General features: G+C 38.1%; 1 protein-coding gene across 1 annotated transcript in view; it reads left to right on the forward strand.

Annotated features, from left to right (window-relative positions):
* Calpc (calpain C) overlaps positions 1-17,958 on the forward strand; it is a 63,984-nt gene that overhangs the window by 32,082 nt on the left and 13,944 nt on the right. Inside the window, exons 3-4 of the mRNA XM_076430919.1 lie at positions 504-573; positions 9,876-10,158. Coding sequence (XP_076287034.1) covers positions 504-573; positions 9,876-10,158 — 353 coding nt within the window. The remainder of the gene's footprint in view (positions 1-503; positions 574-9,875; positions 10,159-17,958) is intronic.

Raw genomic sequence — 17,958 nt, forward strand, 5'->3', positions numbered from 1 at the left:
TATCGCGATGTATTAATTTGTCAGAGCGGTATTTGTTGAAACTTCAGCCTTGGAACAAAGGATGATGATATAACACTTCGCCGCTTGTTCTACAGCGCATAATTATTCCAAGACAGACTAGGAATGTGATCCGCAATGTTGTAGTAGCAGTGTCGGACCATCCTCAATGGTTTTTACGTCGCCAAGGACTTTTTCTCGTTCCTTTCGCGAGTGCAGGAACGGTTTCTACCTTGCTTCCGGTTTCAGACGGGCCGTTTTCACGGAATACCGTGTGGTCGCTCGACGTCAGACTCAGACGGTGACTGCATCATGACGGGGGAACATTAATTACAAGTAATTAGAGTCCTGGGACCTTGTGCCACTCGTCAATTACGTTCTCATGGTCAAGATCGTTCTTCTTTCGGTTGACTCTTGAAAACTTTCATAGCGGGATTTATGCATGTCAAATGTTTCGGAGTGTTTCATTAGAGAAAATACACATCGAATCGTTTATTGTGTTACAGGAATTATGCAATCGACCAATATTCGTGAGCGACACGCCGGCCCAGTTCGACGTGATACCTGGAAAAATGGGTAAGAAAATTGTTAAAGCTTATAACTAAATTATCTATATTTATGTAGGATTTCCCTATTTCATACGATAATTGTGATCGAGTTAACCAATCGACGCGGGCAGGGATCAATTAAGGAGTCGACTCGTAACGAATACTATGGTTTAATGAAAAAAATAAAATGATGGATCAAAGATCTGGATACAACTGATAAGGTGACGACCGACGCGAGACTCCTCGAGATCGTCTCTTCCTCGCCTTTTCATTTGTTTTTTCGCGGGACATGCGTTTCGCCTGTGCTTTGGCGAGAATGTAGACCTCCCACATTTATTACATAAGTTTATTAAGATGCTCTTTACTTTACCGGACACAAAATTTGTGCCTTTCTCCTATAAATTATGATGTATTTGGTATGTAATCCAGTAGATTTGTACCCGGGGCGGCTGCAGATCGAAGTTTCGATCCTGTAGAATCATTGGTTCAGGAGTTATGCTTGCTTAAAGTTGAGCAATCTGCAGTGTTTTTGACAGGTAAGGGTGCCGCTAAATTCGTTTGTAGTGACGGTCGCGCGCCGCTTACGATTACGAAGTGATTAGATCAGAGGGGGCGGCAAGGGCTAGAGGTTTTGCTCGGAAAGCGGCTCGTGGTCGTCACTACAAACCAATATGGCGACGCTCTTACCTGTTAAAAACACTGCAGATCGCTCAACTTTAAGTAAGCATAACTCCTGAACCATTGATCCTACAGGATCGAAACTTTGATCAGCAGCCGTCCCGAGTACAAATCTACAGCATTACATACCAAATACATAATAATTTATAGGAGAAAGGCACAAATTTTGAGTCCGGTAAAGTAAAGTTTACCCGTTTATTACATAACTTCGTATAAATCCGACGCTTATATTTTTTGCATAAAACTTGCAGTCTGATTGTACTGCACCACGAATCGTTCCAATCGATCCGCCATTTTGAACGTCACTCACTAACTAGGAAAAAAAAATTACTAGTCGGTATGAGATTTAATAATAGTGCAGTTAGGATTCCATTCCCTCATGTCCATTTTCATTAAACTTTTTAGTTTTTCGATGTCTAACCTCTATTTTTAATATCAAAATTCGTTGGTGTCCCAATATCGTTCCAATAAAAGATTAAGAATAAAAGAGACTAACACAATGGCAACAATCTGCAAGCTAGTACGTGATATAATAATACAGTAGTACGGCATAATTGAGAGATTCCTATTGCCACTTATTGTTAAAATGAACACAACCTGACAAACGAGGAAAATATGACCCGAGTAATTGAATAGTATGTATAAGATGTGACAAGCTTGTGACACACTTAGGCATCTCTCACGTTGACTCGTCGAGGCTCACGATCCAACGGCGTAATAATATTGTTACCGGAAACGCGAATCGGGACTCACGTCAACTTTTCTTACGAATGACCTCGAAATCGCGTAAACCCTGAATCCGACTCGGTAACCTTTGACGAACGTGGGAGATAAAGCGTGGTCGTTACCACGGACGCCATACTTCGATGCAGTTACGGCCACGACTTTCTTCAAGCGAGTTCAATCTGTGAGAATCGCCGTATACTATACGATAAATTCAATATCCACGGCGATTTAATTAATGAACCGAGCGGCATTGTGTGATAATTGTATGGTTTGCCCCTTGCATCTTTGCATCATCGTCGAAGAATCCCAACGGTTAGCGGATTTAGAGAAGTAGGAATTTAGCGAAATTCCGTGGAGAACCATTACTTTCAATTTTACGTCGCAAATACTCCTTCCGCTTAATAATGTTTCGTCTATTTTGGTATAACTTTAAAACCTCATACTAATATCGTGGAACTTGAAATTCCATGTGTTTTCGATTTCTCATTAATTAGTAGCTTCATGAAATTTTACTATATGTAAATATGTAAATATTTTGATACTTTTAAACATTGTTGATAAACCGGTAAGATGTTTGGTTAAAAATCTATCATATCTTTATGTGTTTAGTATCACACAATAAAATAGAGAATATAAATACCTTATCACTAGACTGTGGATTTTTATGCAAAATAAAAATTGTCTGCATTGTTACAGACAGCAGCCAAATATCTTGCATAATTTAAACATTTTCTGTTCACTGTTTTAATGTCTAAAATAAATGCATAAAATCCCCAGGCTACTTATCACACATCACTTTACGACAGGGTAAGTGACTTTACAAGCGCGATTAGGGAACTCTTAACGTAATCGTTGATTAGCATCTGCACTTCCATTCACAGCGTCCAATAAAGATGTCGTTTTACTCGGCCCTTGTCATTTTAAATCAAATGAAAGGTGTCAAGTTGAAGATCGTCAAAGAAGATTTATTCTAATTTATCCCTCAATAAACTCTTTACTACCAACGAGTTTTATCGAAAACTTCTCGCCGGTCAAAGGTAATAATGAACAAGTACCGAATTAATGTCAAATCATGCGTAATGAATGAATCATATAAAATTACCTGACACAATCATTCACTATTTTCCAAGCCAGCTTCATCAAGTTTATTATTAGAATGGCTAAAATTAAATTGTTCGAATTGTATTCCCTGCAACTTCCGCGAAGTATGCTCAAGCTGAAATCCGCCTTCGTGTATTAATTCTTCGCATTCCACAGACTTTCACGCAACGTTGACTGTTCACATCGCTTACTGTAATGTTAGTTCACTCGCGTCTTCATACTAAACACATTTCATCGGAGCGTTCATGTATCGAACGCACTAGATCTTTTAATTAACGGTACAGGGGATAGAATAACCGTTTGTCTTCGGAATTGGAAAAACGAACGTGTCAGAAGTGGTTTCTGAAAGTGTTCTCGTACACATATATCATAAAACTGCTTACAGACATTTTTCTAATTGCCACGGTCTAATAAACAGACATTAGTTTCTCTTTGGAAAAGGATAAAACTCATTTTTAATTTTTTAGCAACTGATTTGTTCTAATCATTTAATGCATAAACGAAGTCATTCTATTTTATACTTACACATTTTCCATCGTTCTTGTTTGGCAACGTGAATATTATTTTCTCATGTGTTCGTTTATTTTAATAATGTTTTAAATTTTAACTCTTGATTCCAGTACGTTTCAGAACTAGAGTCTAGTTTGTTAGGGTAATAAAACTGTCCATGTCTCTGCGGCGTTATTAAACAAAAATTCATTAAAATTAAATAATTTAAAAAATTATAAATACAATATTTCACAAATTTTTATCACAACTTCAATATTTAGATCCTGAAATCCATTAAACATCTTAAATTAATTTCGACTCGACATTTCACATCTCGGTTCTCTCATGCTCATTACGTTGTTTTAAAAAATTGATTTCTCAAGTGGGTCATTCCACACGAAATGTAAGAACTGATTACAAAAACCATGCATTTATTACAATAATTATGTGTATATGTAATTTGTCAGACACGCTCTCGAAATGCGGTGCATCGTCAATTGTAGTATGCCTCCTCCGCCATTGTGCATGGTCGCAGAGCACGAGTTAACGTTTTCGCAAAACGGATCTTTATCGGGCAGTTCTCGCGATCGTCGAGTCTCGTGCTCGGGGAATTGCGGCGACACCAAGTGCAGGGCTTGCATCGCGGAATGCATCGCAGACTTAATCTCTTGTCCGTTGGGAGCCGGTGTAATTCACCAGCACGACTGCGTCGTAGACGGAAGTCGAGCGATCCGGGAATTCGTGCAAACGCATTCCTCAGGATGCACCACTCGGAGCCGCGTGTCCCGTTAACGTGTATGAGGGTACGCAGGACCCATGCACGTCGCACATGCGACCGGGAGAACGACACGTGATCATTTTTCTCTCGACCTACATTACGACCCTCGTCTCCCTTTTCTTTGCAATTTTCAAAATTAAGTCGGGAACATGGATTTAATGATTTGTTAACACTCTTTATCTATGTTGCTTACCTTCCTTCTTGGAAAGTTTTAATAAATACAACGTATGTACCCAATTTTGATTTATTAAAACAGTTTAGCAGAAGAAAGTGACAGATTCTCTGAAAATTATGCATTCTCCTATGACTTTAAACAACGAAGAGAGAGAGAGAGAGAGTGCACAAAATTAATTTGACTGTTTTTAAGTGAACTGTCAGATTATGGATGTCACATATTTGTGACGGTGGTAGCGAACACGTTAATAGGATTTTCAATAATTATGCTGTTCCAAAAGAAAGCATAGAAATTTTCTTTTACTTTGCAATCTTGAATGAAACTATTAGACAACGTTATTGAGGGTGACTTGTTAGTTCACAATGAAAATTGTTGTTGCTATTGAAGATTCCATTAACTCTAGATCTATCACGCTAGTCAAAATGACTGGTTTTACAATTTCATTCTGTTTCTACTTCATGTTACAATAACTAAAGGTGTAATATAATGCATTTTGTTTATTTTTTATTTATACAGAACCAAATTAATTTTGTATCATGGCTACTTAATTATACCAATACCAGTCATTTTGACTGGTAGTTATTCGTTAACTGTACTCATTATACTATAATAATATTAAAATTACACTGTACGAAATTATATAATTGAGTATTCATTCAAAAAATATATACGTATATGTGTATGTATATAACAAAGGATTTTTTCTAAAGACCAGTCATTTTGTCTGGTTTCGGTAGAAATAGGTACATTTTAATTGCCGGTAAATCTAGTGTTAAAAAGTGTTTATGTACCATAGATTTTTCAAAATTATGCAATAATCACCGGTCGGTGAATGTGTTAACATGTTGACTGCCGTGGTTGCCATTGGTGGTTTATTACAGAATTCGTGGTTTTAGCGTATATTTGTATGCCTTAAGTGTTACTGTACATGAATTTTCACTGTACTGATTCTCTGATACCAACAATTTTCTAGAATGGTGAATATTATTATAGTTTCTATTATAGTATTATTATCACCTTTTAGACTTCTTGATTTTAGTGCAAATTATTTTTCAAGTCAATTGTCAGTATCGACACAAGGGTTGTTAAAGTTCTTTTTCTTTTGACAATTTTGAAAATAATATCGGAAACGCAATGCTTTCATTTTACAGATTTTTTTCGTAGATAAAACTTTGACTCCTTCTGGTGATATTAATTGAATTTTGCTGGACATGTTTCTCGCAATTATCAATTAGATTTAGCAATTAAAAATGCATATGCTTAGAACGCGTCTCTGCCAAGCAGATAAACGAGGTTTAAATGCCTGTTTCACCGCGCACGTGCGAGCATAAACACACGTAAGGAAATTAGTTGATTGTAATTCTATCCGCAGCTTGACTTAATTAATTTCGAACAATTTCACTGTCAGAACGAACAACGCATAGAACACAGCGTACCCTGCTATCTAATTTACCATCAAAGCAGCAACCGCCCTCGATACTTTTCATTCACAAAGGTATAATCACACGAAACAAGTAGCGAAATAGGCCACATTAAGTGCACACCTTGCAAAGAGAAATTTTCACCGGAAGCATCAATTAATCCTTCAATTACAATTTCAAATAATGTTTCAGAATCATAGTCCAACAATCCGACAAATGTAGACGTTCGTTTTTCCTTGTTGATAATAATCGAGGCACCTTTTTCCGCTCTACAAGCGTTGGCACACATGTTGGGAAAAAATGCGGGCGTAACGCGACCGTGGTAACAATGATTTCGTTTTGCGATTAATGAGTGTAACCGACAGTGCCAGAGAATCTATTAAGGCGGAAACAACAGTTGCGCGATTGTTATAATTTACAATCTGCTGCGACTATCTTCCACTTTGTACTCGTGTTTGAAGGAAACATATGTTAATTCGACATTGATTTCAAATCACTTTCGCGATTAGCAAATTGAATCCATGCTACAGCGGTTCGATGACGTCTCAAGGTTCAATGAATCACGAATCGTGACTGTCTGTTTATAAGAAACTTCTATACGGTCCTGTGAACCCTACGGATTGCATAACTGTGTTTGCAGTTTGCAGTGCTTGACACAGTTGTCAACGTGAAAATCGAGAGAATTGCACGTTCTTTCGATAAATATTTGCGTAAGGATCTGGCAGAAACCATACTCGTTATATTGTTCTATCGGTTGTGGAGAAATCCACTTTAAATAATATTTTATGAGAATAGTCTAGCGGGATAAGCATTTTTATTGGTATTGTGTGCAGAACAATACTTTTAGGTTGAATTGCGAAAAAATTGCGAAACAATTGCGAAAAAATTGCGAAAAAATTTTGAAGGGCATAAAAAAAGATTTATTTTTGTATGGTAAGCATGCGTCAACCGATTTCAAAATTTTCAGCATGTGTATAACTAACACAGATCTACAAAACCTATATTTTAAATTTTCATTAAGGGCCCAAATACAAAAGTTTAAAAAAATGTCTTTCTTATTTTTGCATGTAACCTTCTAAATCATAATTTTTGGAAAATCTTTTTTGCACATCATTCCGTACAATGCTTCTAATTGATTATAAAAAATCAGGTGTTTGGTACAATTACAAAAAAGTTATTCAATTTTAAAGGGCGTACGAAGACGTTTTACGCTCACTGTATGTAATTTACATGAAAGTTTCAAGATGATACCGGATAGGTGGAACGTAGTTAAGTAAGTGAAGAACAAATGAATTTACGCCATTATATAAAGTGCAGTGTTTCTTACGACTCTAATTAATGACTCCATCATGAAATATAGACACAATGGTGCCACCGTGAAGTATAGACAAAAATGTATACAAAATTGTAAAACACTCAATCTATAATAACCTAATCATTTTTATCCCACGAATTGTTTAAAATTGATGGCTCTAAATGGGAATACCCCTTAATCAACCAATTATTGGTTCACTTAATGATCCTGTAATTTTGTTCGTCGGTGTTGTTTACCTCCCGTTTCGGTAATGAAGCCGCCGGATTCTAATAGGATGAATCCGCGACTAGACCTTCGAAAACGAAAGTGAAATGAGCCGGCTGAACGACGCGACGCCCCGCGTCGCTTTTCGATCCCAGAAAATGTTCCCACGGTGTTACGACACACGGAGCGAAGATTACGAATCTATTTCACCTCTGAAGTTCATCGACGCGAAAGGAAGAATTGTTGAGACTATTCCATAATTTATCGAATCATTTTCGCAGCTTCTTCGCTGCGTTATTCATAGATTCGCACGTTCTCGTTGATTCCGCAACAATGTCTGTTCGCTAACTAGTTGTTACCTAACATTTAGTTGTTTAATTAAGCCCGGGAGAGACGAGAGAAATGCGAGACGAAAATTCAATTCATTAACCTGTAAATGCTCCGAAACGTTCAAGAACCCGGTTAATAAAAATATAACTTTCGGCCACGAAATTCTCGATCGTAATGGGTAATCGAACTTTATAAATAACCGCGGTTCTCTTTGAGTCGAGGTAATGAAAAAAAAAGAAGGAACAAACGGCTCGCAGGATTGGTTGCGGCAATCGACGGATAAAAATATTATCGTGAGCCGGGCGTATTAATTTTCTCCGCGCATTAACTTCGTTTGGTAAATCGGCGTTAATACATCGACGATCGATCATGCCGCGTCTCGCGTAATTGCGGCTCGATTAAATTGTGTCTCTATTCAAACGGACTGCGTCGATCCACTTTCACTATCCCGACGAGAGACCCGGTTTTATACCGCAAAGATTACCGATGAGTTAACCGGCCGGAGTGTCCAGTTCGTGCGGGTAAACAAATACGTTTCCACGTGGACAAACCTGTCCGTCTGACCGGGCAGGTTAAATAACACGGACTGCAGTGACCGATGCGTTTCATCAGTTCCTCTCCGGTCGTAAATGTCTCTTGGCTTTTTTTATTACCATGCTTATATTAGCTTGCCGAGTTGTCGGTGTTGTCATTGTCGTTGTATGCGTCAAATATTGTAATCGAATTTTAAATCACTTCCCGATGAGTTAGAGACATGAAATTTTAAACATAGCTCAGTACTGGATGACAATGCAATATTAAAAAACAAATTTAAAAAATAACTGTGCATCCAGGAGAAAAAAAATTTAAGTATTAACCGTAAACCAATGCTTCTAATTGTTTATAAAAAATCAGTTCGTTTGGTACAATTATAAAAAAGTTATTAGTGTTTAAAAGGTGTACGAATACTTTGATACACACCCTGTAAGCGTTTCAAAAGGTGTCGTTTCGAACAGTTTACCCGAAATTACAGTGTAAACATCGGCAGTTCGGCCATTATAATCCATTTTTTAGTAACAGAGAGTAATTAATGGCGAACGTTCCCTTGTATTCGCGTAATTAATGGTGCGAACACATAATTCAATTATCGCGCGTAGCTCACAATATAGTTCGTTGATGATTATCAATTTCATGCATAAGCCATGAGGGTCGTTTACAAACGAGAAAATTCAGTTGTAACCTTCTTGATTTATGAATCACGCAATTCGCCGCCTCTCATTGTCCATAGCATCATGATTTACACATAGAACTTCATATCTATTCAGTAAAAGTTCAAAGATTAATCAGATTAAGCTCCGAGAACACTTTAAGAAATGTTGCATTCAAATAATTACATGGGGACCTGAAATAATACGCTGTTTGTAACACTACTTTACATCTGAAATTAAAACATTTGTAAGTAGAACGGTAGTTGCGGCATTTAAGTGTTGGATAGCATTTAGAGCAAAGCCTTTCGATTTTTCAAAATTATAGAAAATCCTGAAAAAACTATCATTTACCAAGTTTAATCAATTTCGATTTTCTATTAATTAATTCGTACATGGAATTAAGCCAATTTCATGTTTCTATCAGTGTCCCCCAGTCACGGGACTAATCCGGTACTGGTAGAGAGAGAGGGTAACTTTTTCCCCTGAATTCTTGCTCCCTCCCCTCATCTGGTGTATATTTTAGCACTATTTGGAAGTTTAGGGTATAAAAATGTTGGTCGTTGAATTCGTTTTGGGAAAAAACTTCGACAACTTTCATTAGTCCATTAAGAATTACTTATTTAACAAACGCCTCTTCACTTAAAAAAAAATATTTTTAGAAATATTAAATAGATTCACATAAGAAAATTAGTAATTTTTTCAATCGAAAAACATACTCGCAAAATGCCGATTTTTAAATGCTTGTTCTACTATTATAATGTTTATCAAACTTCATTAATATCGACATTTTCGGCATTGCTAAACATTTAGAAAGTAATGTAGATGCATTGAATACCGATATGAGACAAGTCGTTTTTTACAATGACAATTATGTGACCAATTCGAGCAATTAGGTGACTGACTGTTTGCTCCATTTTGAAATTCAGGCGACAAATGGTTGGTGTCCTGCCTGGGCGTTCTCCACCTGAGCAAAGGACTGTTTTACCGAGTGGTACCAGCTGACCAAGGGTTCGGGAACACTGGAGAACCGTCAGGATCACCGACTGCCGAGTACGCTGGCGTATTCCGATTCCGATTATGGTGGTGCGGCGCGTGGGTCGAAGTTCTCGTCGACGACAGGCTACCGGCGATTCACGGCCGGCTTGCTTTCGTGCAGAGTCGTCATAGTGATCAATTCTGGCCGGCTCTTCTGGAGAAAGCGTACGCCAAGTGAGTATCTAACGAAGTCAGCGCACAAGCGCCTTCTTATTTGTCAATTACATGGGTCCTCGCCTACAAGACCTTTCTCTTCCCTTCCATAAGTCTTTCGAAATATGGACCTTTTAATTGTTTATTCAGATTACGAAGTATCATACTAGGACGTTTGTAAAATGTTTGTAAATTTTCCCAGATAAATAATCCAAATGTTCCAAAGAAGTTAAACAAAGTTGATATAATTACCGTACGATAAAGTAGCGGAAGTTAACGTCCAGTTTGGCTGGGGTCACGTGAGACCCCAGTATACCAGTTAAGCGATACGCTTTTTTGGAATCTATTACATGTGGAACTTTTTAAACAAGTTTTTACATAGCAGAATCACACACATTGTTTATCAATAATAAAAGCTAAAAACAATTTTGTGTGCACAATGATCTCCAATTTACTCAAATTATGCACAAGGATTAATGTTGCAAAATTACGTGTACGTTACACGAGTGTTTATCAACATTTGTTTAATAACATACACGAATGTACACCGATGTTATGACATCAAGAAACGCGAATTCCTTCACCGCTGAGCGACCAATTAGCCAGCCTCTAGCACATAGGATCCCACGTAGGCGTGGAAGGCGATTGCGATCGAGGTTCATCGATCGATCTCGGTAAGGTCGATCTTCGTGCTAACGCACCATGAACGTCCACCTGGTGAACGCCTACGCCACCCACAAGAACTTACAAGATCGACCGAGGTGGCTTTAAAGTTGTTCAGATACACACGTGTATTCGCATCTACCCGTCCCACGATCCTCTGATCACGTAACAAATTCAAAACTCCCGGATGATTCTACGTTTCCATGTTTCTCGCATATTTTTAGAGTTCGAGCGTCTTAAGGTCTCCAGAACAAGCCATATGTAGTCGCCAGAACAAGCCATCGGACAGAACTTTACTACCCTGGTTTTGTATCCAGTATTTTCCAATATTTCTCCAATTTTCCAATACTTCTTCAATTTTCCAATACTTCTTCAATTTTCTAATAATTCTTCAATTTTCCAATACTTCTTCTATTTTCCAATAATTCTTCAATTTTCCAATATTTCTTTTCGAGACTGTTGATGGTTCCCTGCTGTGCGTGGCATAAAAAAAGGTTTTTGCACCAGACGTTCTGGATGGTGGCTATAAAGTCTCCTTTATTCGGCTATAGGAAACCCTCGATTTATCGAGGGGCAAACAGACTGGATAAATCGAGGCCTAGCAGATCTCTCTCGTACAACCAGTCGCCTCTGCATCGGGTCACGAAATAAAAATCACGTAAAAATCCGATCCTACCTGGTCAGAGGCGAACCGGTAGATTACTCAAGGCCGTAGCGGACGTCACTGTTATCGGCGGTGAAGAGTTGAAGTTAGTGACGGCCTCGCGTGCCGCGAATCCATAAAAACCGGGTAAAAGTTGGCTGATCGTTATCGGTGATCCTGACGGTCTTTTGTCTCCGGTGGAATCGCGAGGTCGTCTTCCTCTTCGAGGTCGTCACGTTGCAGTCGTTTCGAGAGCAACGTCCAGCTGGCCGCGGGACTTATATTCCTCTGACGGCAAAGAAACGACGGAGTCGGGAAGGGACGAGAGCAAGAAGAAGCGGATAACGAGGTGAAGGAGAGAAGAAGGAAGGAGGAACGGTCATCAGCGGAAAGATTAAGAGGAGGAGCAAGGACCTCCGGCAAAACCGGTCATCGCGCAGTTCGTTCATCCGCGTAAACACGTCCTACGCCACTGAGGAACACGATCGCGACCATTACTCGCACGCTTAAGGGGGTATTCTCGTTTGCCATTTCCCGAAAAATCGATTTTTCTTTTTTGCACTTTCTTTAACACACTCCGTGTTGTGTGGGTCGCATACGCCATGCGCTAAACTTTCCGTTCAGGCCATAAGGAATTTTCGGTATTAGGTGTGGTGGTAGAAGAGTTGGGAGCAACAAAAAGATCAATATGGATCTACATAAAATTCCGTCGAAAATATATTTAAAAAAGTTTACGAACAACAACATTGTCATCAAGTTCTGAGCTATGTTTTAAGTTTGAAGTCTGTTGTTCATCGGGAAGTGATTTAAAATTCGATTACAAGATTTGACGCATACAACAACAACGACAACTCGGCAAGCTAATATGAGGGTGGTAAAAAAAGGCACCCTCTCTCTCTGCTGGTACGTGACTGGGCCGTGGTAGAAGCGTGGTGAAATGGCGTCGTAGAAGGGGAAGGTATCGTAGGGACACGAGTCTTGCTCTGGTGACTGGGCATTTGCCGAGCCCGAAATCCGTAGAGTCGCTCTCTGATTGCTCCGTGTTTTTCGTTAATAAGTACGGCGGAGGACATTTTGGTAAAGGAAAAAGTTCTTTCAGATGGCCTCAGGCCACCCCCTTCAAGGAAGTACAACCTTGTTTAGGACATCCTGTATGTATTTGCGTTGCATACTGTAATATAATAAATAATGTAGTACAATAAGCGTTGCGAGTTGAACTTGTCGCATGACTCGAATGGGTTAAGTATCCGTTTGGTAGATCCTAGTGTAGACACAGCTTGTAAATCCAATGTAGACATAACTGAGATAGTTTTCGCCCCCTCCCCTTGATTTGACGTCCGGACTAATTTAGCGCGATCGCTAGTCGCTCGATTACACGTCGCTTCGTTACTGATGGTATCTATCTACTCACCGTTACCGGCGCAGCGTCTATCTTTTCATTAAAAGTTTCTCTCGGCCAGCGAGCCGTACACCTGACACTATCGACGTTGTTAAAATAAATGGCGAACACCGGTTTGATAGCCACGTGTGGGTAATGCACTACGTTTCTTCTTTGACGTACACTCATTAAAACGATTTATGAGCAACCACTTCGGTGATCACTGTTGCATAAGATGGAAAGGATTTCCTCGGTGCATGCAAATGTGTCATTTAGAACGAGAAAGCTTCAACTAGGGAATCTTTTCTATTCGTTACACTTCGAGCCTCTTTGCTTCAGTCTGCCCCTTCACAAGTTTCTTCGTCCTTAATAATTTCACGAAGAACATTTACACTACTGTGCAAAAGAAAGAAACACCCAGTATAATTATAAGATATCATGACAAACAATATATCTTTATGTAGAAATTGTGTTGTACAATGATTGATTAATTGCATTTAAAGTATTAGTTAATCCGCAATAACACATATATAATTCTCAGAACTATTCAATTAAACAGTGGAATCCTTTTTCAAAACTTACTGTGTTCTTATTTGATTTTTTACGCTTTTTTATTAAATATGGCAGGGTACTTCTTTCCTTTGCACAGTAGTGCATATGTGTTGTTATTTGTTATGCATGCATCGTATGCAACATCCCAAAAGAAAAAAATCCAAGTCATTCGATTCAGTCCTAAAAGTGTTATCATCCTTTTAAAAGTGTTCCAATATTACTGTGAGTACATTGGATTTAATGCTTAAATATTGATGACATGGAGTACAATTTGATTTCGATTCAACCCTTACAAGCCGAATGCTTTTGATAATTTTATAGAAATCGCGGCTATTCTTTCTTATCAATTATTGTTCACGTACTTGTCAATTTATTATTGGAGCAAAACAAAAACCAAGATGTAGGTATAGGTACTTCTATTTAGGTACACGTGACCCGTAATCTTGAATAGTTCCAAGGATATTATGTGGTGGTAAAACGTATTAGCTGAAGACTTTAATGTCTGATTGAAAGTGTATTCTCGTTACACTTACAGAGTCGCCAGATGAGGGGAGGGAGCACAAGTTGAGGAGAAAAAGTTACTCCCTTTCGACAAAACGCGTCACGTGACCGGTGGAAGCGTGGGGGAAAGCGTCGTGGAAGGGGAAGCTAGAGCGAGGACACAAGCAATCTTAATCTGGCGACTCTGCTTGCAGTAGCTCGCATTCCTAATCTTATTAAAACTTTTAATCGACAACACTTATAACATAAAATATCCTGTCAGTTGGATCATTATAAGAACTAGAAAGTCTGGTTTTATATTTAAGAATTAGAAAACTTTCGGCATACTTCCTGTTGACGTCGTAGATTCACGTTTTACCTGTTCCGCTAAACACGTTTAGCATTCTCTCAGGCGACAGGTATACATGTATAAGTACATGGTTCAAAATGAAAGATCAATACGTCTTCTAAACTTTCTCAATTAAACTCTGGCAAATGTTGTGCTTCTTTTTCAGTAATTGTAACCCATAAAATCCTCGTGTTCACTCGAACGTGGCATGTACCCTTGTTTAACGATCGAGAACGCAGTCCATTATAATTTCGTCATCGAACACGCACTTCTTGCGTCACAATGGCTAACGTATGCGTAACGAGGAATCATTGTAGCTGCGCCGAGACTTGTTGGGGGAAAGCAGAACAAGCAATAATACCGACTAGACTATAACTTCCGTTGGAAAAGTATACAAACGTGAAATAATCAATGCGTTCTTCCATGCGCCAGTGACACAGTCATTATCCCATTGTTAAACGTAGACTCGATTGCTGGAGTCATTATAAAAATCGAAATAAATGCGACACTCTTCAAACATTGACCTACTATCAGATCATCCTATAACTTATGCCATATAGTATTTCGTATGTAATACGTATTATTTTCAATTTGTATTTAATCATTAATCGATTATCCGATTGACGATTACAATTGAAAGGAGATTAATTGTTAATTGCGATTAACGATTGAAGTAGAAATTTATTCGTCAATCGTTGATTGCATGTTTGCCCAACTCTGAATGAAAAATAAATCTTTATTAGAATCCAGTTTCGATAATTCAAATACTTCGAATGTACATTTCAGATTGATGAGAAGATTTGAAAATGGTACAGGGAGAAGTTTGTGCAAAATACATTCCGTAAACAATACATAATGAAGTGCGTTAATAAAATGGTCATTATCTTAAAATAACAAAGACATTTGTCAAGAATATAAAGGATTTATATTTAGATGCTAAATAAATGCAAGGTAGTTTATTAATAGTGCTTTGTTAATTATATTTACGAGAGTGTAAATGCCTCTATTGATATGTATATGTATAAAGTTCAGTCTAATTGAAAATTGGATGTCATTCAAGATTAGATCATCATTACACAAGTGAAATCTAAATGTAACGAGCAAATATTTACGAGAGTGTAAATGCCTCTATATTGATATGTATATAAAGTTCATTCTAATTGAAAATTGGATGTCATTCAAGATTACATCATCATTACACAAGTGAAATCTAAATGTAACGAGCAACATAGACAAAACTTCTCAATCATTGTTTTAGTCATTCTGCACGTTTTCAGACCTTTCTTTCTAGAAAAATCTTCTCTCCCCTTTGTTACACCGCGCATTGCGGTAAAATAATACAGTTCGCCGAAGTCCGAGATCGTTTTCTAATTAGCTGGTTTCACCGCGCGTATCCGCTGAAAAACGAGATAATGCAATTTATGTTTGCCCACACGCAGCTCGTACGCGGCAACGATTACATCGGTCAACAGCATCGGCAAAGGAATCGAGGTCAGGATTCATTAATAATTGATCGCGCGTTGCTGTCCCCCGATGACTTCCGTTCGACGCGGAATGTGCGATAGCGTCGATTAAGTAGTATCCTACCGGACGCGAAGAATCGTCCGCTGCGAAAAATCGATTCCGTACCAGACATTTCACACATCGCAAACGCAACTATTGGGTTGGTGAAAAAATAATGATTTTTAAAGCTACAGTGAATCCAACAAGTATTTCAACACTAAATACAATTCCCGAAAAATTGCCTTGTATATAAACTGTGCTTATTTCGTAAAATATTATTAAAATTAAAGCTAGTACCCTCCAGTTTCATGTTCTATTATCATTTTATTCTACGATTTTTTCTTTGTGATGTAGCAGGCGAAAATCTGAAAAGGCGATTTTTTAAAATATTCTATACATTCAAACGTCTGAGAAAACTTTGATTAATTTTTTTACTGACTGGAACCTCCATGGATTTAAAGATCGAAGCTTCCTCTTTACAATGACACCTTGAAAAATGATGTACGATTTTTTTTTAGAAGTTTTATCAAGCGTGCGAGGTGTGCCGCCAACTTTGCAGTAGTATAAGTTACTTTATACGACCGAACTTCATGAATTTTTTCAGAGTGGTTGTACAGAGGAGGCTTCAAACTTCAAATTGATGGCAGTTAAATGTAAGAGAAAAATTTTTTTAACTTAATATCCTTTACCAGATGCCCTATGTCACACACAAGAAGAAAATAGCCCTCTAACCTTCGTCTATTTTTTATTCCGAGATTGATACCGGTTAATACCGAAACCGCAGTTAATAATAAACAGTGACACTGACAATGAGTGATTTTATTACATCAAGGTGTACACGTTGCGCTTACAGTTGTATAATCGACAGCACAAATAAAACTTATTCTTGTAGTACAAGCTTCTTCGAACGAAAACAGCTTCACTGGATCAGTAACCAAGTGATTCCAGAACGTTAGAATGTGATTTTTTTAGGAAACACTTACTATACGTAGGAAGACACAAAAGTTAATTTTAGTTAAATGGACATTTACAAATGGGCATTCAGTTAATGATATTGTTGTGCCATTTTCTTTAACCGTTCAAATATCGACAATTTCTCGAGAATAAGTTACACAAGCAGGTTAACCTCTTGCCGTACCATTTTCTTTACAGTTACCGCGATTAAAACGTCTTTATCCCCAAAAATGGCATAGAAGGGAAAGGAAAAAATTTATATTTTTCGTGTGGCCACATTTATTTTAATGCTCAAATATTATTTACATCTAAAAGGAAACGTGTAACATGCATATTTGTTAGACATTGTTAAAATCTTCATGACGTGTCTAACTTGTTAAAATACGGCAAGGGGTTAACAAATTCAAAAATCAAAATACTCTAGTGAATATAGTGAGAAATAAACGACTAAGGAAATTTCCCGATCATGATGCTTTACATTTTTGCTGCTTACTATGCAGATGACGTGGCAATGAAAGTGCGAATGGCAAAAAATTCGCCAATGTGTGGCGATTAATTCGTGCTACGACGGGAAGTTGAAACCTATACGTTCCCGCACGGTAAACATCAATTTTCACTAGGCGCAACGTCATGGGATACTGCAATTTCCGAGTACAACCGCAGTTTTAGCGATAATTGCACAGCAGCGGAGGTGTGTAATTGAAGGTCCTGGACAGCCATGCTCGCCGGAGTCCTTGCGCTCGTCTTCCGAACGTATAGAGCAAACCCGTTCGATGCGGTCTATTCGATAACAAAATTTTATGCGATCGATAAACAAAATTCGCTTCTGTTCAGTATGAGAAAAACTTTTTAAAAACCACGCTTGTATTAGAAAGCACTAAAAAGGAGAAAATACTTTTTTGAGGCATTAGTGACTACAAATAAAAGCGTGGAGCGCTAAACTATGTTGACGTAATCTTCGTGGGCGCTCCACGCTTTTATTTATAGTCGCTAATATCTAAAAAATTATTTTCTCCTTTTTAGTGCTTTTTAATATAAGCGTGTTTTTTAAAAAGTTTTTTTATATTTTTTATTTTCTGCTTTTTAGTCTTTTTTAAATGGAACGCAGATATAGTAATACTGGTATGAAATAGTCAGATATATATAGAAACGCAAGGTATGGAAATACGCGAGATAGAATGAGGGGATGATTCCGAGAGACGACGTCTCTTGATGGACTCCAAAATTATCCGAAATGGAACTGAATGGACGAAACACCACAACCACACTGAGCTGCTTCGGTGCGAAGTGGGCTAGTGG

The sequence above is a fragment of the Lasioglossum baleicum genome, chromosome 9 (assembly GCF_051020765.1).
Source record: "Lasioglossum baleicum chromosome 9, iyLasBale1, whole genome shotgun sequence".
In the NCBI taxonomy this organism is placed as follows: Eukaryota; Metazoa; Arthropoda; class Insecta; order Hymenoptera; family Halictidae; genus Lasioglossum; species Lasioglossum baleicum.